Consider the following 24,689-nt stretch of genomic DNA (forward strand, 5'->3'; position numbering starts at 1 on the left):
TCCGTGTGAGATGCGGAGACAAGCCCTGAACCTCACCACAGGAGGGCGTCCCTGTGCTAAGGAGATGAGGAACTTGGGGAGGAGACTGGGCTTGGGGGTTCACAGCATCCCCTGAACTGGAATCAGGTTTGCCCTGTGCAGAGATGGAGAGCTGCCAGTGAAGAACTGAAAACAAAGAACTGCAGGGAACAGGTGTGTTAAGTCAAGCATGGCATTCCAGGAGTTCATCTGGAGCAGGGAAGGGTGTTGGGAAGTGAGCAAACCCACAGAGCAGAGTTGGTGCTGCCAGCAGGAGCAAAGAGGATAGTGAGAAACTGCATCTCCCTACAGCCACTCATCTCCATGTTTGTGGAATGTGCAGGGCAGAGGGAGGCTTCCCAAAGGACTGGAGGGCTGGGACCAATCCCATGCAGCTACTAAGTACCATGATATGTGTCCTGGTGTATTTGAGCTGCCAGTAACTGCAGCAGCAAATGTGAGCTGCTTTGTTCCCAGCCTTGAGCACCAGCACTGGGCCTTGGTAATGGAGGCTGCTGGCATGTGGTTTTGCTTAGGGCTGCGGCAATGAGGGACAGCTTGAGCTGCCTGTTCCTGGCTTTGAGGTGACTGCACCTCCAGCACTGGGGAAACATGAGCTTGGTCACTGTGGCTGGCTGGAACTCCTCCATCTCCAGGTAGGTCTGGAGTGAGGTGTCCAGCCTTGGTCTATTTGAGGTAGACTTCAGGCTGGTAGAGCACACAGAGCCCTGATAGTGTCTCAGCACTGGACAGGCTGCAAGGGCTGAGATCTTCAGACAGAGCCTGACCTGTAGATGTGGCTGAGGGGCTCTGCCCCCATAAGACAACCAGGCTGAACTGCCTGCTGCTGATCACAAGCCACTGAGCCATAGCTGTGGTTATAAATGTTTATTTCAGATTATTAAAAAACCTCAAACAAACAAAACCAAACCTTCTTCTTGTTTGTACATCCATGTTCTTACTCAATAAGAAATGAAGATGCGTTCTCCCAGCTCCCTGATGCAGGGTGATGCCAGGCTCAAATCCCAGTGCAGAGCAAAGCCCCACAGTGTGGGAGCCTATCGGCTCTGTGCCAGCATGGCCATGCACCATGGAGCTGCAGGAACCAGGGTGTGCAGGAGTCTCTGGCTGTGGCAAAGGCAAGTCTGGCAGAGGAACCATGGGAATAGTGAAGGCACAATGTATGGTTGCTGAAGTGGGACCTGGAAGCTGCCATCTTCCTACATCTGGTTGTTGCTAAGTCCTTACCCAAAGCTGAGGCCAAGACCTTGCTTTCAGGAAGGTCAGTGAGTTTTGTGTGTTAGCCAGAAAGACAACATGGATGATGCCCAGAGCTCCCCAGAAGGCAGGGCCGATGCTCCAGGGACAGGCTAGTGAGGTCAGCTATAACGACTTGTGTAAGTAATATTCTCCATTCATACACATACAAATGAAAATTAATCCTGTTGTTGCTTGGGCTCATTGGCCCAGTTCAGCTCAGCTCTGGTGGCAAAAAGATGTCCTAGCTCTGAATGTCCCATTCCCAAGCCTGCTCCAGGGTTCATCCCTGAATAGTAATGGGAAACATTTAAGCCCTTCTCCCACAGAGCCAGTGATCCTCTTCTGTCCTTTCTTTCCTGCAGCTTGAGGTCAAGGGGAGGGCAAAAGGGGACAGCTTTCCTTCTGGGACGGTGTCAGGCCTTGGAGAAGGACATTGAGCACTTGCCACATCCCAAGCTTTCAGACTGTGGAGCCTCCAGCAGGTAGGATGGTGCTGGTCCTGCAGATGTGGCCCACCCTGTCCCTGCCATCAGATTACGGTGGACTTACTGTACCGGAACAGGCAGATGGCAGTCACCAGTGATGTCAGGGTGGTGACCACGAAGAGCAGGATGAGGATGACCCAGTAGTTGTACAACATGCTTTTGTGGAACAAGGGCTTCTCTGCTGGAATCATGTTGGTGAGGTTCAGCATGTAGCCCAGGGCCCAGCCAATGGAGGTTTCTCCTGCCTATGGGAACAGCATGGCATGGTCTCTGCCCAGCCAGCCCAGCTGCATGGGCCTCAGGAGATTTTAGAATCATAGAATTATGGAATCACTGAAGTTGGAAAAGACATCTAAGATCATGGAGTCCAACCAGTAACACCAGCACTGCCAAGGCCACCACTAAACCATGTCCCCAAGTGCCACATCCACATGCATTTTTAATCCCTCCAGGGATGCTTACCACCACACTCGTGGACAGCCTGTTCCAAACTGACCACACGTTCCATGAAGGAATTTTTCCTAATATCTAACTGAAACTTCCCCTGGCACAACTTGGGGCCATTTTCTTGTCCTGTCACATATTACCTGGGAGAAAAGACCAACCCCTACCTGGCTACAATCTCCTGTTCATAATGTTGTAGAGAGTGAGAGAGATCCCCTTGAGCTTCCTTTTCTCCAGGCTGAGTGCACTCCGCTCCCTCAGCTGCTCCTCATAAGACTTATGCTCCAGACCCCTCAGGGACAGCCTTAGTGTCAGTGCAAGGGAGAAGAGCATGGGGGAGCCCACAGCCCCCCCGAGCCTCTGCTTGCCCACAGGTCCAGCCAGCCCAAGGACAGAGCAGTGATCATCCTGTTGTGAACTGAGTTCATTCCCTCGGAGTAAAGCCTTGTACACTCAGGCCAGTCCTGATCTCCTTGCACATCCCATAACACGTGCAGACAAAAGTGGTCTCCTGCCCTGAGGTAACTTCCCAAAAAGCCTCAGCAAAGCATTGCTTGGAATGGCTGGTGTCTTGAGGGCCAAGGACGGGTTGAAGGACCTGACCCCATGACCACCCCAACAGCCAGCTCAGCTTATTTGTTTCCATCCCCTAGGAGATCCCTCCAAAAACTGAGAGTTCAATCCTGCCCCTGTTTACTGAGATCTTCCTTGATTCTGCTTGGCTCTTTTTCTGAGTGGGATCATCTCTCCTGCAGGGTTCTTTGGCCTAACTAAAGAAATCCCATGGGATGGGGATGTATTTTGGTGCTACCCACCTTCTTCTGGAAGGCAATGTTGGGGAAAGAATGGTTGTTGAAGCTGTAGCCTTTGGTGGTGAGCAAATACACAAATGTGCTGACAGCGCAGTAATCTGGCAGCCTCTTCTCCAGCTTGGGGGCTTTCTGGAGCAGCTGGGTGGGATGCACAGAGGGAAAGAGAAGAGGGATAAAGCCAGCAATGGCTAGGCTTGTATCTGTGGCCTGAAGCTCAGGGTGGTTACACCTGTGAGGCCAGGGCTGCCCATACCCAACCGAACTCCCTCCCAGTCCCATGTAGGAGCCATAAATTGCCTTCCCCCTAATCCATTGGTGCCAGGAAACCCAGTGACCTCCAAGGGCTTCTCTCAAAGCTTGGGTGATACCTCACATGAAGCAGCCCCCTCCTTCCCATGATGCCCAGGGAACCCACCTCACTCCAGCTGGTGGCACAGACAATTTCTGCAGCATCCTTCAGGTCACTGGGCAAGTGCACGGGTCTTCCCATCACGGTCTGGATGAAGTCCACCGTGTAGAAGAAGGCAGAGAAGGCCTGATGGAGGGAAAGGAGCAGCTGAGAGCAAACTCTCTCACCATAAGCAGATAATCTGGCCAGTGTGGTAGGCAACAACAACCACTGTTGCAGAGCTGGGGGTCTGACTTTGCTGCCACATGATGCTGGGGAGCTAGGGACAACCTGCCCAGCCAGCAGCCATGTCACCACCCTCCTCCATGTCGGGACTTACAATGAAGTTTCCTGAAACCTTCGGTTGGAAAACGCCATCAAAGGAGCAGTGGGAGAAGGAGCAGTTAGTGAAGTCAAAGAGCTTGCTGACATGCAGAGTGCAGAGGTTCCCATTCCCAGTGCCGACCAAGGTAACAGTGGTGTTGAAGGCAAGGCTTGGCCTCTCCTTCTCTGTGCAGGGGCTGTCATAGATGCTGCTCAGCAACAGGCTCTTGTTGTAGCCCATAGGCCAGCAGGGATGGGAGACAGTTGCTTGGTAGCTCTCAGCCTGCTGGAGGAGGGATACATGGGGTGCATGAGCTGTGCCATACCCACAGCTCCCCCAGAGCTTGAGCAGCAAGACATGGAGCAGTTGTCAAAAGTGTCTCAAAATGACTTGGGGTGTCTTGGCTCTAGCCAAAGGCTGCATCATCTAATTGAGAAGGTGAAAGAAAGCCCTGGGAACAGGAAAGGGTTGGGGGCAAAACCTGGGTTGACTGGTAAAGGTGTGCAGCTGGTCCAGGGCTGAAGGACAGCATAAACACCAGGGTGAAGGGGCAACCGTGGGATCATGACAGCCAGCATCTGCATCAAGCACACATTGTACCTGGAGGAGCTTGGAGAGCAGCCTCTTGAGGACCTGGTCCCTCCCATAGCAGAGGAAGCTGTGCGTGTACACTTGGTATGAGTGGCCATACAGCTTTAGCATCACCTTGTTTTTGGGGTTTTCAATCATGTCCCTGGTTTCAAAGGTGATCTGTGTGGAAGCACCCCCGAAGTCCATGGCCCCCAGAGTCTTCTTCTGAGGCTGGATCCATTCTCCAAGCCATCCACGCTGAGCCAAGGAGGACAAGAGCAGGCATAAGTGCATGATGAGCTGCCCAGCCAATACAGCCATCCCACTGGATGTGACTATCCCCTGCCCACCTTGATGAAGTTCTCCAGGAGATAGTTTGCGGTGACCCAGCCAAAGACCCCTTCCTCTTCTCCTGACAGGATCTTTGCTCCCCGGAAATCAAAGGGGTACATCTTCAGTGTGGCTGCTACAGCTCTGAGGACAGCATCTGACACGTGTGGTTCTGCAATGCTGTGGGCCAAGTGAGAGGGCAGAGTGACAGACCTGTGCCACAGTGCTGCAGAGCCCTTCCCATCCCTAGACCTCTTGAGGGCCAGTACTGCCATAGCAGGGCCCAGGAGAGAGGCGAGCCCTTGCCTGGGTACCCATAGGCATGTCCCAAAAAAACCACCAGCTAATTCCCTTTGTCTCTGCTGGAGGAGGCAGGCAGCAGGAATGAAGTGCACTCCCTCCTGCTGGTACAATGGAATCCATCCTGCCTGTGCTGAGTGAGTGGAGCACAACTCCTCCCACTGTGTGCTTTTTGAGGGATATTTATTCTCACTGTGTCCCAGTCAGACTGGCAGTGCAAGGGATTTTCCTCCAAGCATACAAAAAGTCTGGGTGGGTTATCCTGGTGCTGGGCCCTCACCAGCCTCTTTCCACTAGTGCTGTGCTGGCTGTTCCCTGCAGATCATATCCTACTCTGAAAGGCAGGACCACTTCTGCAGGGGATGCAGCACTGGGCAGCTGGGTGGTGAAGAGCTTTGCCCAGCAAAGGGGCAACACTTCAGCCACCCTTCACCACCTCTGCCCCTGCTGTGTGTGGCAAGCTGGCATGTCAGAGTGGTATGACAGGGGCCCCCTGAGCACTCACTTGAGCAGGCGCATGCCAGCTGTGGCACCTAGGTAAAGCGGGGTGGCCGCGTGCTTCTCCTTGGGCACATCTCTCAGGGCCTGGTTCAGGCAGTGCTCCAGGCTTGTCCCGGCTGCTGGAGGGTTCAAGCTGTAGCTGGAGATGCCAGGACCTGTGAGGAGGAAACAGCTTTGCTCCCTGCTGGTAAAGGGATGATGCTTAGTGGGAAGATGCCTTTTAAGCAGCTTTGCCCCTTTCAGGCTATCCAAAAGGCAATTTTCTGTGGGCATGGAGCCATCCAGGGTCCAGTCACATCTCCCTGCCCACACTGCATCCCCTGCTGGCTGACAGTCTGGGAAAGGTTGACAAAGGAAGAGTGAAAAACTGAACCTGGCTCCTCACTGGGCTAAGCAGGGAGCTGGATTATTCCCTGGTGCTTCAGTACCTACCAGGAAAAGATAAACAACAAGCATGCGTAGCTGCAAACCTTACAGGGAGTTGGGAGACATTTTAGGAACAGAGCTGAACCCATTAGAACATGTCACTACACCAGTGAATACAGAGGGAAGCAGCTGAGCATGGCAGGGGCACTTACACCATGCTGCCCTGCCACAGAGATGCAAGAGACACTGCCACCAGCCCAGGACCAGGGCCAGCCCTTACCGTCCACATCACACATGCTGTGCTCGCTGACCACGCCGGTGTCATTCTCCTTGTCTGCAGGCCACTTGTAGACGAACATGGCGGTGTGGGATGACCCAGCGTCCAGCACGATGCCGTACTGCAGGGGTAAAGCAGTGTGTCAGGCCTTGAGGCTGAAGGTCCCCTGGCTGTTCCAGCCCTTACCAAGGGAAGGCACTGGGGCTCAGTGCACAACCACTCCTGCCCTGTCAGTGTCCAGCAGCTCTGGAGCGCCATTTGGCAGAGGCAGGCTTTGCTCAGCCCAGCTTGGCACTGCTGGGCCCACACCTGCCCAAACAGGGCACTGCCTTGGGATGTGAGTGGAAGTGGGATACTGGCCATCCCGGGATGCTATTTTGAACAGCACAGGGACTCTGGCTTTTTGGGTAAGGGGACCCTCTTGAGTGCAGCTCAGGGGTCTCTTCCCCCACTGCGGGTTACCATTGCTCTTGGCTCCTGTTGAGCCATGCTAGCAGGTCCCTGGGACTAGTGGAGGGGAGGGACACCTGAAATGGCTCCTCGGGATGCTCTTGGCCAAAGAAGGACAGTCAGGCCCCTCATCCCTCCTGCCCTTGTATGGCTCTGCCATTCTCTGGCTATAAATAACCCTGTTCCTCCTGCCAAACAAGGTTACCCAGCTCCCAGGGAGGGGACACCGTACATGCTTCCTGCAGCACCCCTGAGTGGACCCGTTTGCTTGACCCCTGCTGCCCATGGTCTCAGGGCTGCCCATGCTGGGCCCTGCTGAGCCCCCTCAGGGCTGTGAGTATGGGGGGAAAGCAAGGTAAGATCCAGCACCACCACAACCGAGCATCTCTGGGGTGAAGCCACCTAAGGCTTAAACCTCCTATGAGTCTCTATTTGCTCCTGCCCTGCCCAGACTCGATAGAACCAAGGGCTGGAGTAGACAGTTCCTCTCCCTGCCCAGCTCTGGAAGCCACCCCACCCCCGCTTGCCATGGGTGCCCCATGCCACCCCTGTCCCTACCACCTGGTTTTCACCTGCTCAGGCAATAGAAGTGTCAGGGCAGAGGCAGGCACACCTGAGGTTCCCACTTATAGGTAGCCCCAGTTACACCATGAACCCATGGCCCTGCACCAGTGGTATCTCCTGCTTCCTCAGGGGACTATCTCACATGGGTGACTCTCCCAGACTTTCTCAGTGATTTGCTCATGCCCCGGGCCAAAAGCTACAAGCCAACAGAGAATCTTCCTCTGTGGCTAGGCTGGAACAGTGGAGCAGCTTCAGCTCCTGACAAACACTGCAGAGAGGAGAAAAGAGGCTGACAACACATCTCCCCAGCCTCCTGGGCTGGCTGCTGGGGTGAGTGCTACAGGCTTAGAGGGCTCTCAACACCTGCTCTGCCCAGAACGTGGCACCCCAGTCCATTCTTGCCAGAGCAACCTTTGCCTTGCCTGCCCACCATGGGATCCTGTGGTCACCCCTGCATCGCCAGATGAGCAGTCACTGACCAGGCACAGGGGATTCTGAGGAGGGTCCAGCCCCAGGGGATCCTCTCTGTCCACCTCAGTGCTACATGTGCCCACACACCCTGTAGCCAACATGCAGATGTCTCTGGTTTGCTCACAAGGCACCGCATTACCTCAAGTATCACCTGGAGTGACACTAGCAGGAGCAGAGTGACAACGATGTTCCCAAAGGGGACATTGATAGGTCATCCCAAACCCAGGACTGAGCACAGCCAAAAGACCCTGGGAGTAGTCTGTAGCCCAGAGATGCCATGGAAGGGCTGAAGTCCACAGAGAGGGACAAAGTTGGAGATAGGGATATGTACATGATGGTAAGGGCTGAGAGATGCTAGAGTATGAGATAATGAGAGTGACCTGCAGTGCCAGGAATACCTGGTGCCACCCACCAGGAATGGGGTCAGCCTGGGAGGGGGATGCTGGAGATGCCAGACTCACCCCACAGCAGGAAGGGACATGGCTACTTGGCTGGCTCCAGGGTGGGCAGGAGGAGACCCACCACCTGTGACAGGGAGAAGGCTCATTCCCAGAGTTTCTTCCCACCCTCAGCAGAGCTGGCTTGGCTGTGCCTCACTTCCCACCCCATGGAGAGCTGGTACCAGGGTGCATTTGTGAGAATACATAGCTGGGGTGGAGTTGCACATGTAGAGAGGTGCACACATGTATGTGCACATGTGCATGGATGTACATGCATTTATGTGTGCATGTGGGGTACATGCTGCAGGACTGTGCAAGTTTGTGTGTGCATGGGCATACAAAGCTGTGTGCAAATTTAGATGTAAAGGTGGGTATGTGGGGGTGCTTGCATGTGGATGTGCACAGGTGAGGTGTACATACACATATGTGTGCCAACGTGTGTGCACATGGGTGCACGTCTCTGTGCATACATGCATTTAGGAGAGGCATGTGCACGGGTGTGCAAGGGCACATATGCCATGCACGTGCCCAGGGAAGTGCAGGCAGTGAGAAGCAGCATGGAGCCTGTACCCAGGGCAAGCCCCACACAGAGGTAACATGTTAGGACAACAGTGGCACCACTGGAGCAGGATGCAGAACTGCTGCCCCATGTAGGCACATCCTACTGCCCTTTGCTGCCAACACCTGTAGGTTGGGGTAGAGGTCTCTCTTCTTGGACCTCCAGCCCACTGCCACCAAGTGTGGAGCGAGGAGCATCCTGTGGGTCCCCCAGCCTTGGCAATGGCAGCAGCAGCCGTTGGCCTGGCTGAGGTAAGGTGCTGCAACATGATGGCACTGCCACTGCAGAGTGCTGTCACGGCTCACCCCACAGCCACCCTGGCTTGAGACAAGTCACCACCCCCTCCTGGGGGCACAGGCCTTGGCACCCTGTCCCTCTCATGGCAGTGGTAAGCAGGAGTGGGAATTGTGTGCATGGTGCATGAAGGCCCTGAGGCAGTATGTTCTCAGTGATGAAGGAATATCATCTCCTCCAGTCCCAAAGGTACCCCATTCACACAGAAGGTACTGGCATTCACACAGAAATCATGAATGGGGTCACCTACAAGTGGTGTGCAATGGTGCCAGCCCCTGGCCCCAGATCCTCTCCCTGTCTTGCCCAGACCCTGGGCCTAGGCATCGGAGCCACAGTGTTCCCCAGAGCAGAGTGTGCTGCTGTGTGCGTCTGAGCCACGGGCATGGGCAGGTGGGCTCCAGGGGTCCTACAGGGGGAAGCTCCGGGAGAGAGGATAAAAGCCCACTCCAATAGTAATTTGCAGTGTAAGTGCAGCCTCAGCTCTGCCAGCTGAGCTGCCCTGTACCTTCTGAGAAGCACACTGCAAATGAGCGCTGGGGAGCGTATCCCCGCACCAGCACCTGGCTCTCATCACCCCTCTCATCTGCCTCGGCACGTTTGCCTGCTGGTGCCCAGGGCTTTGGCAGGCCTCATGCATGTAGGATAGTCCCCAACACGTGGTGGCAGAGGGATTTTTCTAACAGAACCCTCTGACCAGACCCTGGTGATGCTGCAGGTGGAGGGGACACAGAGAGGTTTCCATTATGGCCCCACACTGGAACAGTTTTCAAATGCCAGTCCTGTTGCTGCTCCTGTTGCTCCTGGGTCACCCATGGTCCCAAGGGCTCTCCTCAACATCACTCAGTCCAGCCCCAGTCAGGGCTGCTCAGTCCTAAAGCCCCTGCAGACAGGACACAGAGGACAGTCATGTTCCCAAAGGCCATGGGTAGGGCTGGGGCTCTTGATCAGTATGGCTCTGCCCAGGGGCAGAGGCAGATGGAGACACTGAGAATGTGTTGCTGCCTGGCACTGTGCCCCATGGCCATTCCCAGGTCTCCAGGCCCCATCCCACAGGCTCGCCAGGCTGGCTGATGTCACATGAGGCCATGCTGTCCCTGGTCCTCCACCATTCTGCCTCTCTCAAGGGTGGTGAGGTCACGCGGCACCCAGGTCTCTGCAGTGACTTGCGACAGGTTTCCTTCCTGCTGTGGTAGCCACAGCAGCCAAAAGACATAGAAACTGCCAGAGATACATTTGTCAAAAGAGGAAAGAAAAGGGCTGTCAAGAGCAGGCAGCAACTCAGGGCAGTCAGGCCATGAGCTCCACTGCAGACCCATGAAGGAAGGATCAGTCCCTTAGCAGCAAGATAACTAATCCAGGGTGGTGTTAGGGCTATATTCCAAGCAAAGGATCTTGAAAAGGAAGATGTGGAGCTGTAGCTCAGCAGTGAACAGCACTATCCAGCAGCTAACATGGACTGAATCAGCAAGTACCACATCTTGTCATGGCCATCAGAAGATGTGCCCAAGGTCTCCCATAGCGGGACCAACCTCTAAAGCATGTAGGCATCACAGCGAAGGAGTTAATAATTGGCAGTTATACTAAGAACAAAAAGGGTGATCTTGGCTAAGCCAGCTCATCTTCTCACTCTTGTCTTCATTACATCTGAAAAACCCAAAGTGAAGGCAGCAGCACATCTGGCATGCAGGCTGGATCAGAAAGTTTCCAAGTAAATTGCTTGGGATGAGAAAAAGGGGGTTTTACACGAACTATTTCAGGACAAGAGCCTGGGACTATTTTAAAACAAAAGACTTGGCTTAAAAAGAAGTACTTGGCCAACAAGAAATTGTTCGGGAACTTTTTTCATCATCTGAATTTACTATGAAGGGGGGGGCGGGAAAAAAGCAGCTTGTATTCAAAGGAAAATGCATTTGTTACCCAGCAGCACCGGCTTAAGCAATACAGTGGAGCCTGGGGAGGTGCTCCTGGGGTGCGCAGGGGAGCCCTGGCCCAGGCAGAGCCATAGCAGCAGATGCTGACTCGGCTGTTCTGGCTTGGGGGGCTGCTATCTTTCAGTGTGCTCAACAGATTCCCCTCCCAAAGCGCACAAGGGATGAGCGGCCGAGGGTCCTGCAACCGGGAGGTGCCACACAACGGGTCTCGCTACTGGGGCGGCTCCGTCCCTGAGCACCTTAGCGGCGGCTGCTCCCTGCGACCAGCCCCGCAGAGGGACCCCTCAGGCCCGGCTGTTCCCTACGACCCTCCCCGCAGAGGAGGGACCCCTCAACCCCGGCTGCTTTCTGCGACCAGCCCCGCAGAGGAGGGACCCCTCAACTCCGGCGCCTCCCGTGACGCTGGCGTTCCTCTGATGCCGACGTCTCTCCCGCACCGGGAGTTATCCCGCACACCAGGAATGCCGTACAGCGAGGCACCCACGGCGGCTGCTCCAGTCCCCGGCAGCCCAGGACCTCCCGGTGCCCCCGCGCTGCCCCACTCACCTTGAAGCCCGGCGGGCCCCGTGTGTCCCCAGAGCCGAGGAGGAGGAGGAGGATGCCCAGTAGGCAGCCGAGGGCCAGGAGCAGGAGCAGGACGGCGAGGCGACGAGCCATGGCGGAGCCGGGCAGGTGAGCGGCTCGGCAGCGGCGGCGGCTCCTGCCGCTCCTCCTCCCCCGCCTCCTCCTCGCCCGCCTCTACCGGCTGAGTCACCGCCGCCCCAGCCCACCCGGCTGGGACACCGGGCTCCGTGGCCCCGGGTTGCGCGTCCTGCGGCTATCCCGGACCGGGACTCAGATCTTCCTGCTGCCTCCGCCCCGGGACCGGACTGATCTACACCCCACAGGCACGGTCCTTTTGGCCGGGAGCAGCCCCAGCCCGGCCCTCAGGCACCGCCCCGGCCCCAGAATCAGCTCTGTCCCTCGAACATCACCGTTACTGGGATGGCTCAGCCCGATTCTGTCCCTCCTCCTGGGCACAGACCCCTGTGTCTCTGGGATCAGTCCCATCTACTCCTCTCGGCATGGCCCTTGACCCCAGGCTCAATCCCATCCTGCCCCCGCCCTGGGGCTTAGTCCTTAGATGGGTTCAGTGGCATGTGGGAACATCCTGAGATACAGAAAAGCTCCAGGAAACTCTCATCTACAATGATTAACAACTGTGGCTGCGTTTCTTCTATTAATCATCACAAGAACTTCGTGACAGCCCTAAGGAGCCCAGATGCGTATGGAGGCTGTTTTCAATACGGTCACAAGAGTAATGTGATGCCTTTGCATAGAAAGCAGCGAGCCAAAGGAGGTTGGGTTCCTTCCTCTGAGAAGGACATTTGCAGCTTGCTTACACAGTGGGATACAACAATGAACAAAATAATAAATAAGAGAGATGGCTGGAGGACATGGCTCCTAGAGCAGCTGGGTTGCAGGCTGAGGGTCACGTCCTCACACTGAGGGTGTGAGCTGAGGCTCCTCATGCCTGTCTCACTACCCTATATTTTTTTGAAGCAAGGACCTTTTCTGCCACTCACAGCTGACCCATGCACAGCACACATTGCATCAGCGCTGCATCTTCTGCAGATCTTCAGTGCTGTCCCCAAAGCAGTGGCTGGCAGCAGAGTCTGGGGAAGAAAATGGCTAAATAGGAGCACAGAGAGTCACTCTTACCCTGGAATGTCCATCAGTGTGGAGCAGGGATTCTCTGCAGGACTGCTGTGTTCAATCTGTGAGTCTGTTTGCAGGGGTTTACCTCCTCACTTCAATTCATTAAGCACTTAATCCTGGAAATCCGTGTCAATCTACTCCAATACGTTAATATATTAGTTTATGAAAAAACCTTATTCCCCTTTACTGCTGATTATGCCACAGGAAACCATAGTCCTGTCCCTGAGACTCAGCACAGCATCATTTCCACTGTCTTTCTGCCTTCCCAGGCTGACTCTTCTCAAGTTTCTATGGGCAAAATACCTGCCTATTCTTGACTCTTCATGTTGCTCACCTCACCTTCTGAGGCACTAATTTGCCAACCTCTACAGTGCAACTACTCTAGGGATTACCATAGAGAAATCTTTTCTGGTTGCACTTAATCCCTTTCTCAAACCTCCTGGTTCACCTTTAGGTGGACAAGCAATGAGGCCTTCCAAGACTGAGAAGGAACAAAAAAAATATCTCTTCTGGATGGTAGGGAGCAGAAACAGGGTTGGGGGGCGCCCTGTAGGAGTAGGGATGGTCTCCTTCCTCCTCATCCTTCTTTTGGCGTTGGGGACTTCGGAGCGAGTTCCTGTCTAGCAGGTGGAGTGGTAGGACCCATCCTGGGAGATGTGAGTGTCCTCCATTCCTTGGTCTTGTGCAGACTTGGCCATCCTATTCCCAAATTGTCCATGGGTGGCTTTGACATGTGGGCTGGCATCCCTTCCCTCCCCAGGGGAGGCTGCTCCTCCTCTTCACGGGGTCACTTTTACCACTCTCTTTCCAGCCCCAAGGGGGTAGGAGGTGTGAGCTGAGGTCTGAGGGACCCTGTGCGGAGCCCAGGACAATCACTTGTGTCCTAGGATGCTCAACCTCCAGTGCAAACAGGAAAGCACCAAAAGCTTGGACATGCTGAGGTGGAAATACTCTCATTCCCAGAGGAAAGTCAGCCGGGCAACGCATGTATAGCCAGAGAAATATCCAAATACCCTGTGACGGCACTTGCAGGTGGGGAGCACCCCAACACGGCTGTCTGAGCTCAGCCCAGCCAGGATCAGGCACTGCCAGCTGCTGCTCCAGTAAAGGGGGTCAGGGGAGCTGCTCATGTAATTTCCCATGTAGTCCCATCAAGGCACCACAGGCAGGGCACTGAGGGTGGCAGCCTCTGCCCATGGTGTGTGTGCAGCCCCAGCCACTCAGAGGGAACCCAGCCACATCCCTGGGGAGGAGCAGGTGTCTGCGCTGAGGTGGCTGCCCCAGGTGGCCAGTGCCTGAGCTCCAGGCTCAAAAAACTTCAGTGAAAAAACAACAAAAAGGCAGGGAGGGCTTTCTTTGCCATGGAAGATGAAGCAGGCAATTTGGTCCAATGGCAGGAGGTGAGAGCAGCCTTGTTTGTCTGAGGAAACACGGATGTGGATTTGGGGCACCATCAAAGAAAGGCAAGAACAGATGTTACCTGTGCAGGACTCAGGTTGTAAATCATACAATCTGCCCAAATGAGCAGGTTCAATGAGCAAGCAGCTGCATGGGGAGCCAGACTGACACAATCTGGTTGCTCTGCTATGCCACCATTCTGCCACATCTCTACCTGCCATGCTGTCCCCTGTCTGCCTGCCAGCCTGCTTGCCATCTGTTTGCCTGCCAGCATCTCAACTCTGTCACCTCTGTTGACCTCCACAACACTGCTCTTCATATGTTCATCCTGCCTTGACCATTCCCAGGGTCACGCTGTGAATTTTTAGGGAACTGCTTTGATAGCAGGAGGGACAGATCCCCTCAGCACGACCAAACACGAAAATGGCATTGTAACCTGAAATAACCAGACAATCCACCAGATGCAGGAGCAGGTTTTGCTGTGGGGCAGCAATAAGTTCCCCACAATTTAATACCAATTTTTCATTGTTACAGCCTGTGTCACCACCGTGATGAGGTCACAGCAACAAGGGACCAGGTTAACCTGTGAGATCAGGTGGGTGTTGATCTCTTCTCTCTGCTGCTCACTTACAGAACCTAAGGCAATAGCATGAAGCTGTGTCAGCAGAAGTTTAGCCTGGATATCAGGAAAAGATTGTTCCCCAGAGGATGCTAGGGCACTGACCAGGCTCCCCAGGGAATGGGCACAGGCCCAAGGCTACCAGAGCTCCAGGAACATTTGGACAATGCTCTCAGGGATGCATGGAGTAGGATTGTTGGGATATCCTGTGCAGGGACAGGATTTGGACTCCATGACCTTAGAGGTATTTTCCAACCTTAATGATTCTGTGATTCTGTAATCCTTGTGGGTCCCTTCCACTGAGGACGTTCTATGGTTCTGTCATTCTTTGTGGCATGGAATAGGAGTGCAGAGGAAGGGATGAATGTCCTAAGCAAAGGGAAACCAGCTCGGGAGCCTCAACTCTCTATTGTGCTGGTATCCTTGGCTCATCCCATACCTGGATAAACACAGAGTTTAATCCCAGGTAAAGCTGGATAAGGATGTGTGACCAGCATGTCTGAGACACCTGAGGACTCTCATCTGTATTTCTACATCCCCTGCAGCTGGTGTGGACATGGGCTTCAGCTCAGTGCCTCAGGGAGACACAGCCTGCCTCCAAGGAGAGTCACAGGCACAGACTCCCCAGGAAAGACAGGGCATGCTGGCACACATCCCAGCTGGGCAGAAAAGCTTGTCCCTATCATGGGGCAGGGGAAATTATCCCTGGGGGCAGAGGAGTACAAATGTGAGTACAAAGAGGAGAATGTGGGGAGTGCATTAGTCATCCAGCAGTGCAGGGATCTGCCATTTCTCCAGACAATGGAGAGAGGTTTTCTAATCCATCTCTTCCAACAAAAGCCTCTGAGGTAGGGCCACTGAGTGAGGGTTGCAGGGTTGGATGAGGGATCAAAGCAGACACTGGAGCAGGAGAAGGCTCTGAAATGTGGGGTTTGCTGGCTGTGGGACTCAGGGCTGCTCAATGGCTTTATAAATCATGGATGAGCACATCTGGGAGCATGGGTGGGCGGCACTGCAGCACTGTGGTTGGGTAATAACAGGAAGAACACAATGAGCCTGTAAACCCTGCAAGAGGTTGGGGTCCAAAGGGAGGGGTTAGGGACAGGGTTCTCTGCTCCCATCTGCGAGCTCTTCAGCCAACAGCAAGTGCAGGGGACCATTCAATCCAGAAACATTTAACAGCTTTGGGATTGGCCCAGCACAGGCCAGCCCCGAGCAATGCACAAACAATCCCGCAACACACTCCACAGCTGCTCAGCAGAACACTGATCTCAACCCTGGCAGAAGCTGCAGGCAGGGGTCCTGACCTGCTCCTGAGGGAGCACTGGAAGCCAGTGGGGTTCCTCTGCAGAGGCACCAGATCAAGAACCAGCAGGGACAGAGAGGGGCTGGCTGGAGAGCAGCCTAGTCCCTGTAGCAGCCAGAAGAACATTTGGGACAGCAGCATGAGGCTGCAAAGGTACTCCCAGAAGGAGCACAGCCCCCATCTACCTCTGAAGCACAGACCAAGGAATAAGGGCAGGGACTTGCTCCTTTGGTCTCCGGTTGGGCTGAGGCTGCTCACCCATCCGCAGGGTGTGGTCCACGGGAGAAATCCTCCAACCCCTTTCTTGCTTCAAACCCCAATCTCACTCCCATTCCCAATCTCAGCTCTGCCTGAGTGCTGCACTGGACCCACAGACCGATGGAGGAGTGGGAATCTGCTCCCAGTCCCCAGAGCTCTGACACTTCAGTCAGGACCTGGACTGATGTACCTTGGGACTCAGCTGAGACATCAGGTGTATGTTTTGGCTAGTGCAGGTCAATGCAGGCCACTGTGCAAGCCCAGAGGTGTCCCTTCCTCAGGGACCTCCAAGCAGGGTGAGTCCTGCACCAACCAAAGGACTTGGATATCTAGGCTTCCCCAACTTCTGGGGCTGACTCTCTCCCCAGTATTTCGTTGCCTTGCGTGGAGGAGTCACAGGGAATGTTTGGGGTATCAGGAAGCCTCCCAGTTGCCTGCCCTGCTGCTGGGTGTATCCCACATTCTGGCAGAGATATGTGAACCTGGAGCCAGAAAGATGCTTTTGCTCAGGGTGCACTTACCAACATCTCCACGTGCACAAAGTTGGAGTCAGACAGGACTGGAATGGAAGCAAGGACCTGTCAGGAAGTTCTGGGGATGCCCACACCAGTGCCAGAACTGAAGAAGGCCACAGCACACACATTTTGGGGTGTTTTTTAGTCTGTGGCCAGTGAAGCTGCAAATCCAACCAGTGTCTACACTTGGTAGAGTTAAAAAAAATAAGGGAATGCAAAAACCTTCCTCAGTGAGGAGTAGGGTCCTGATAGAATACAGCTCCTGCTGAGCCTCTGCACCCTGTGAGTGGGAGTCCACTGATGTATTCCAGCCTCGGCTCCAAGCCCAGATCTTGTCCCCTTAGAGGCATTGAAGGTCTGGAAGAATCTTGGTGTATCCAAGGCTATAATCCCGCTCCTGGCAAGGATCCTTGCCTGGAAATAAAATCAAACCTAAGTACAAATCTCTATTCTTGCTTCACTTTCTAAAGCCTTTTTTGTCTCCTGTTTCCCAGGACAGTGTCTGTGTGATGCAAGCCCTGAGGGCGTCCATGGGCAGGGATCCCTGTTGCCCTGGCATTGAACCAGCCAGGAAGTAGGTAGCTTTTCCAGAAAACCCCCAATGGTTTCTCCTGGCTTTTTCTGCCAGGAGCCCTCTCCTGCCAGGACAGAGCCACTGGGCAGCCCCTCAGGCTGACAGCCTTGTTCCTGCAGCCTGGCACGACACATGAGGAGCTCTCTCCCACGAGCCTGTGGATGCTGGCACAGGACACCAAACTTACCAGCAGATCATCTGTTCCCTATGCTGTTGCCCCATGGCAGAGGTGTCCTTGGCACATGGAGGCCCAGGGTCATGGTCACATCCTGTTGGCTCCATGCAGCCACTGCAGGCTCACCTGTCCATAAGCCTGTGGAACAGGTTGGGTGAACACAAGAGAAGCACATGCCATGAAGGAAGGGAGCACCACACATGGATCCTCCTGGGGCAGCCTTGTGGCAAGAGGCTGATCCCCATCCTCAGTGTGAGGGAGGGGACAGTAGTGGGGTGGGGAGAGATGGCAGAATGGAGGGGAAGATTGTCTTCTTGGAACAAAGCAGGGCACTGTTTGTCACTTTTCTTAAACTGGCCAACACTATTCACAGGTTCCAATTCCAAGTGACAAACCACGTTTTGAACAATCTCATCATCATCTCATCTCATCTCAATCTCAATCTCATCTCATCTCATCCCCACAAGCACCAGGCCATGGCCATGGTGAGCAGCTGGGCCATGCAGAGGCTGAGCCCTTGCCTGGCTCTCAGGGCAGCAGGCTCACTGAAGCAGCCCATGGCCATCACCACAGCCCCATGGAGACCCAGAGCAAGAATGGACTTCCTGTGGGAGTCTGAGACACCCAAACTGTTCCCTGCTGGGCTCCCCCAAAGCATCTGAGGGCTCTGGCCAAGCAGGGCGCTGTTGGGATCAGCTGAGGGGCCCTTCTGCCAACCCTGCTACTCAACACCCATGGTTCTGAAGTGAACAGGGCCTTGGGCTGCTGCAAAGGTCTCTGTGAGTGGCAAGAGGACAGGTAGCAGGGCATGGGGAGGTGGGGCACCTGGGAGTGTCTTCTTCTTCTAGGGTGGGTACAAGCATTACTGTCTACTGTCCTCCAAAACTCACATCCTTTTCTGACATTCTTATTCTCCAAATATTTACATTTAACCTGGCTATATGAGGGATTTGTGTCCCTTAAGGCTCCAAACAGAACCTGTTACTCCATGCTCAGCTATTGCACTGACCTGCAAGCAGAATTCAAGTAACCTGAAAGGATAGGATTTGTATTGGCATCTCTCCATCAGCTCTTCTGTGCAGTGAATTTGCTCTTTCCCATTGCTGATACATGGAGAAATTCTCTGCCCAGAGGTTCCCTTGAATCCCTGGAGTTGTTAGGGAAAAGCAAACATTTTAGGAGGGCTCTGAGCATGTCCCACCCTCGCACTGTGCCACAACAGCCAGTTCAGGAGGCAGGAGCACCTGTGTTAGGGTATAAGCCACCTTCCCATTACCATACTGCAGCTCTCCAGCAGCAAGTCCCAAGCCAGCTAGCTGATGCTCCACCAGCACCCCTTTCCTAAGCTATGGGATAGGATACAGGAAGGGATCCCATTTTGCACTGAATAAAATCATATTTTTTCCCCTCTGATGCTGATAGTCTGTTTGAGGACCAGCATCCCATGCCCTTTCCAGTGGCAACGTTCTGATCCTCCATGCTGCTGCACAGCATTGCAGCTGGAGAAGTTGTCCCATCCTGTCCTAGGGCTCCTGTAAATCATGGGCAGCAAACTATACTTGTTTGATCCAAGAACTCATACGGGAAACTCAGCCTATGGCAATGGAGAGGTCTCTTCTCTTCTTTGGCAAGACTTCAATAAAAAACAGGCTCCCAGCACGTCTTGGGCTTCCTGGTGCACTCCTTCCCCACTCCTATCCCCGCCAGAGGCAGGGAACACCAAGAAGAGCTGTCCTGCAGTGTTCCCTCTCCCACCTCTCCCTTTCCTTCTGGGGAAAGCTCTGAGTCACAGAAACATCTCATCTGGGCTCCTTAGTTTTGCCGGTCTCTTTTCCCACTGTTTTCCATCAGGAGCCATGACAGCAGCCCCAGCACACTGGCTCAGATCTCCCCACCAGCCTGGAGCAATCCTTTGTCAATCCAGTGACTGCCTTAACAACAATCCTAAAGTTAAATCTGTGGCCCTGAAAATGGATTTTTCTTGTGGCAGATGGTCACTGCCTCCATGCAAAGGTACACAGCCCTAAGGACACCCCTCCAGCCAGCAGGCACATTTCCAGTCCTTTACACATCCCAAAATGTAGCAAGAAATCTCAGGAGAGCCATTTCCTCTGCTAGAGTTCAGGGCTTGCTCCAGCCCTAGCTGACACAATGTGCATTCTCTTCCCAGCCTTAGACCAAATGGCTCTCCCAACCAACTGGGCAGCCAGATCCTTCCCTGCCTGTTGGGGTTTCAGTGTGCAGCCTCAGCCAGCTGACTACTGGAGGTCAGAAGACAACTCAAAGCCATCCACACTGGACACAGACTGGAAGAACATCCTTTGCTCCTGGTGCCGTCCTGCTGACAGAGCCAAAAACCGAATGCAATGCCCAGGGGCCCCAGGACTCAGATCCCACTGCCCTGGGGAAGCCAGTGCTGACGTGCTCCCAGGGCTCCCAGTCATTGATGGGGGCAGAGAAGTACAGAAGCCCTTCTGAAGGGGACACTGGGGATGTCACAGGCTGTTGTTATTCCTGGCTCCAGCTGTCATTGCTCCTGGTAGCAGAACAAACCCCTTGTGTCCAGCAGAGCAATGCCAGCATGATGCACAAGCAGGGCAGGTGACGGCACACTCAGACAGTGGCACACACAGCACAGATTCATTTCCCACCACTGTGGCAGGGAGGGAAGTGCAAGATGCCCAAAGCAGCCTGGAATGCTCCTGACTGTCTGCAGGAGTCCTGTTGCAGGGATGGCAGCAATGGACCCTCTGCAACACAAGGGCAGGAGAGTGGGTGCCGTGGCCTTTGCCAAGGCTCAACCAAGTGATCTCTCAGTTCCTATATTGTCTCTCAGCCCTGGGTGCCTTCTGGCAGCATCCCTCCCTCTTGCTGCTGCCCAGGCCCTGCAGGATCCCCACCCAAACCCACTGACATCTGGGCAAAGGGAAGATCTTTCCTGGGTCCTGACAGCTCCTACACTGTTGGACAAACACTGGGACCTCACTTTCCCGGAGACAATCACTCAGCATCCCTCAGCATCCACCTCCTGGCAAGCCCTCCAGAAGTCAGACTTGTCTCCTTCCAGCAAAGCTGAGATTCCACAGGACTGCTCATCCAGGAAAAGGGATGAGCTTCAAAGAGCTGCAGTGAAATCACCTGTAACTGTTAAATCATTTCCTGGCCAGTAAATTATACAGCTTTAATCAATTTATTAAACCAATTTTTTTTCCCGATTTAACCCTCCTGTTTCACCACCATTGCCCAACCTGGAGCCTTTTGTATGAACCCTTCTCCTGAATTCCTGGTGCACCCCAGGGCCCCCCAGCTATCTTAAGAGCTTTTTCTCAAACAACTCAGAACTCAAAGATGCGAGTCTGATAACCCAAAATCCTGACACTGAAGAATCTCTAATATTTATAACTGGCGAGATTTTCGCAGGGACATATCTGCAGAACTGGACTTTTATTTGTCTTTCAGGAGAAACTTGAGCTTTTGAGCTGATTCTGGCATGCAACCAGCTTGTATATGAGAAAATCATGTGTTGTGAAGATCTCAAAAAGCCCTGGGAAACCTCATTCATTTCCTCGTCCTCCACATGCTACAAACCAGTGTGACTGATGTGCGGCTGGATTCTCCCAAGATTGCATAGGGGTCTCTCCAGCTGCAGATGGACACCCTCAGACGCCCCCAGGGCTGCAGGTAGCTGTTCCTGTTCTAAAACAGACACATGTCTTTGGGTCCCTAAAGGCCACTTCAGGCAGGTCAGCTGGCTTTGTGCAAACCTCTGAAACATGAAGAATGTTGCTTCAGCATGAAGCAAGTCTGGGACAGCTCCACAGCCCCCAAGGCACAGCATCACACCCAGTGCTGGGCAGGGTCCCAGTCCCATCTGGAGTACAGCTCCCTCCTTCACTACCACTGGTCTGGAGGAGGCCATGGAGATGCTCTGAGGGCTGGAGCCCCTCTGCTCTGGAGTCAGGCTGGGACAGCTGGGGGTGCTCACCTGGAGAAAAAAAGGTTCCAGAGAGACTTCAGAGCCTCTTCCAGGGCCTAAAGGGGCTCCATGGGAGCTGGAGAGGGACTTAGGACAAGGGCCTAGAAGTGACAAGGGGGAATGGCCTCAGTGGTCAGATGGGATACTCCTCTGAACATACATACACCCCACCTGTGAGGGTGGGGAGGTCCTGGCACAGGCTGCCCAGAGAAGCTGTGGCTGCCCCATCCTGGAAGTATCCAAGGCCAGGTTGGACAGGTCTTGGAACTACTTGGTCTAGTGGAAGGTGTCCCTACCCATGACAGGGGGTGGAACAAGATGGACTTGAAGGTCCCTTGAAGCAAACCATTCTATGGTTCTGATCTGCAAAATATTTTGAAGAAAAGGTCCCATGACAAATGTTCTTTGTGCAGGACAAGAGAGCAATCAGGACCTTCACATGGGATGGCACCTGTTAACTGCATCTCTGAGGCTGAAGTAGATTGCAGAGGTGATTGAGTCAGCATGAGGGGAAAGGAGATAGAGAACAGCTGTGTTCTGGGATGATCTCAGGCCTTCAGGGGTGCTAATGCTTCACCCAAGGCCATGGTCCTGCCTATTTAAGGTACATTAGTGCTTTGTTCCTAGAGCAAAAGGAAAAGAAAAACCTATCCGGGTTCATTGCAAAGAAACTGGCAGTGACCTCTAGGTGCTCCTCTGTGCCTGTAGGGCTAGGGCCATGTCCAGGGAGAGCATAGGAAGGATCCCACCTCCTGCTCTCGTGTTTCAGCAGGTGACTTGGATTAAACTACTGAGTGCAAATTTTCCAGTTTCAGGTGGATTTTAGTTTTTGTGAGGTTGAAGAACTATCATGGTTTCATGGGCTAATCACAGCTGCTGCAGGGATACACCATCCTGTTGTGGTGAAAAGCTTTCTTTAGTGGGGTAATTTCTTTTTGTTCCAAGTCCTTGGACAGGGCTGAATTTAAATACTCAGCAGAGAAAAGTGCATGAGTGTGAAATTTGGCAGCACCTGGGGCTGCAGGCAGCTAGCCAGAGGCGCTCAGCAGCCTCTCACCTCCTTTCTGAGGAGTGGACAGTGAGGTCCAGATCTCAACCTCACTTGCACCAGGTGCTGGAGCAGCTGCCCAGGTTGGTGAGTCCTTAGGAGAGCTGACATCAACCCAGGTATGTGAAGCTTCTATCAGGGCAGACATGGTCCTGCCTGTGTATCAACCAGACTGGAGCTGGGCAGAGGCTGCTATGGATGAGCAGCCACATTCCGCTTCCAGTGCATCCCCCTTCTGCTCTGGTCTGGTCCCTGTCCTGCCAGAGGGACATCGTGTCCCTGGCACTGCATTGGCAAGGTTTGGGCAGTGGGGGTCTGTAAAGTGTCTTAGTGAGAAGGCAGCTGAAGCTGTCCCTGTATTGGACCCACCACCACCACCCAAAGCTGAGCCTCCAGCAGTGAATGCTGGGGGGCCGGGAAGATATCCTCTGGGATAATGTATTTTAAAATAAGTAAAAACCACTGCACAGCCCTGCAGATCCTAGTTCAGTGGAGAGGCAGGTGAGAAGGTGCTCCAGGTGCTAGAACAGAGATTACCTGCAGCCTGTGGGGATGGCCATGAAGAGGCAGCTGTGCTCCTGAAACCTATGGAGGTCCACAGTGGAGCAGACACCTACCTGCAGCCCGTGGAAGATCCTGCACCTCTGCCTTCCCGTGGCAGAAGCCTGCTCCAGCCTCTGAGGGCTGGTTTGAGCACCAAACTGGTGCTGGGAGCCTACCTGGCTGCCACTGTCTCCTACCTCACTCTGTCATGCAGGAAGGCTTTATATGCCTTGCTAAAGGATTCAGCTTCCCCTTCCAATACCCCACACATCTCTCTGGAAGCAATCCCCAAGATTGGCAGTGTCAGTTCCTGTGTGGTTGGTGGGGGGGGGCAATGATAGCAGGACTTCCCCAACCCAGGGTCAAGAGCCACCAGGCAGCTGCCACATCCCAGCCACTTCCAACCAGAGGCATAGAGTGCCTGAGCTCTGTGCCAGGCTGCAAGTGCTGCTCAGGCACCTCTTAATAATCTGCCAGGCCCAACACTCCTCAGGGGCAGGGAGAGGATGGATGCAGGTTCTGTGGCTCAGCAGTGGGTTGCTACAGGAGTAAAAATGTTTCCAGTGTTTGGAATAACTGGGGTCTCCTGGGAGTTACTGAACAGCTCACCAGGGGGCCAGGCAGGCATTTGCTTAAGCTCCTAACAGTAGGTTTAAGCTTTCAGGTGAGATCTTTACAGGTGCAAGTTCCACTTGTTTAAAATATGTCAGAATCCAGCTGGAGCGTGTGCCAGTCACATTCCTGACTGGAATGTGACTCTCAGCAAATAAGCCTGGGAGCAGCCAGCAGTAACACTGCCCTCCTGCCATGCAGCAGTGTCCACCAATGAGGAAGGTGACAGCATGCCTATGGGACACTTTCCTTGAGCCCTCTCTCTGTCTCCAGCTAACTTCAGCCAGGGGGTGTCCTGAGCCAGCCATGATTTTCTGATTTTCACCCTTCAGTAGATCCTCCCTCTCTGTACTTGTCAAAATCTCTCTATTGCAGAGCAGGCAAACCTCCAGAAGCACCATCCCTTATCAGGGAGCTGCTGCACCCACCCCAGCACTGAGAGCTGCCTGCTTTAGGATTGGTTGGATCCGGCTTCTACCTTCACTTCATACACTGGAAGAGCTGGTAGCTCTATCCCTCTCCAGCCTGTCCAGGACTGTCCTGAGCTTACAGACCCCAAGCTGTATGTTCTCTGGCCGGAGGGATGAGTACTGCTTAGACAGGAAGGGTCCTTCCCACCAGCACTTCCCAGGGACCCTATGGTGATGTGATGCCTCCTGGCAGGGCTCAGCTGTCCCTGCTGCCCCATGTGCCACTGCACCACCCTGGTGCATCCCAGGGGGCAGGATCAGCCCCCTTGTGGTCCTTGTGCCATTCTGATTGTTCCTACAGCCAACTGCCACCTTACATCCCTCCTAGGGTGAGCAGGATATCTACCACAGAGCAGAGGCATTTTGCTATCCCACAGGCTGGCCCAGACCTCTGGAGTTTTCCCACCAGTGATGTACTTTCCATTGCTTTTAAAAATAAAATCCCAGTAATAAAAACTCCAACTAATTTTATCCCCAGCCTGTTTTTCCCAGGCTGCTGCAGAATGAGGTGCCTCCTGTAGCCTTGCCTGTGGCATTCACTGTGCAGCACCAACAGTGCTCATACGTCCAGGGTGTCTGGGGGCATTGGAGGGGAGGACATTGAGCCCCAGCAGCTGGTTGGTTGCCCCATGGAAGGCCTCTTTCCTCTTTGCCTTGCTGGAGAGCCAGCAATGAGAGAGGAATGGTTTGGTGTGGTGAGAGCAGGGCCACA

At 54.0% G+C, this 24,689-nt stretch overlaps 2 protein-coding genes across 2 annotated transcripts in view; both read right to left on the minus strand.

The window, feature by feature from the left end:
- The window catches only part of FBXW5 (F-box and WD repeat domain containing 5), a 164,342-nt gene that overhangs the window by 121,668 nt on the left and 17,985 nt on the right, over window positions 1-24,689 (minus strand). The window lies entirely within an intron of this gene.
- ENTPD2 (ectonucleoside triphosphate diphosphohydrolase 2) lies at window positions 892-11,539 on the minus strand. Its single transcript, XM_079324192.1, has 9 exons — window positions 11,332-11,539; window positions 6,080-6,197; window positions 5,438-5,588; window positions 4,653-4,812; window positions 4,333-4,560; window positions 3,748-4,014; window positions 3,435-3,554; window positions 3,023-3,157; window positions 892-2,008 (listed from the first exon to the last, which is right to left on the minus strand). The coding sequence occupies exons 1-9, from the start codon at window positions 11,440-11,442 to the stop codon at window positions 1,808-1,810; spliced, it is 1,491 nt and encodes a 496-aa protein (XP_079180318.1). The 5' UTR covers window positions 11,443-11,539; the 3' UTR covers window positions 892-1,807.

Source organism: Erithacus rubecula (genome assembly GCF_903797595.1).
Source record: "Erithacus rubecula genome assembly, chromosome: 21".
Lineage (NCBI taxonomy): Eukaryota > Metazoa > Chordata > Aves > Passeriformes > Muscicapidae > Erithacus > Erithacus rubecula.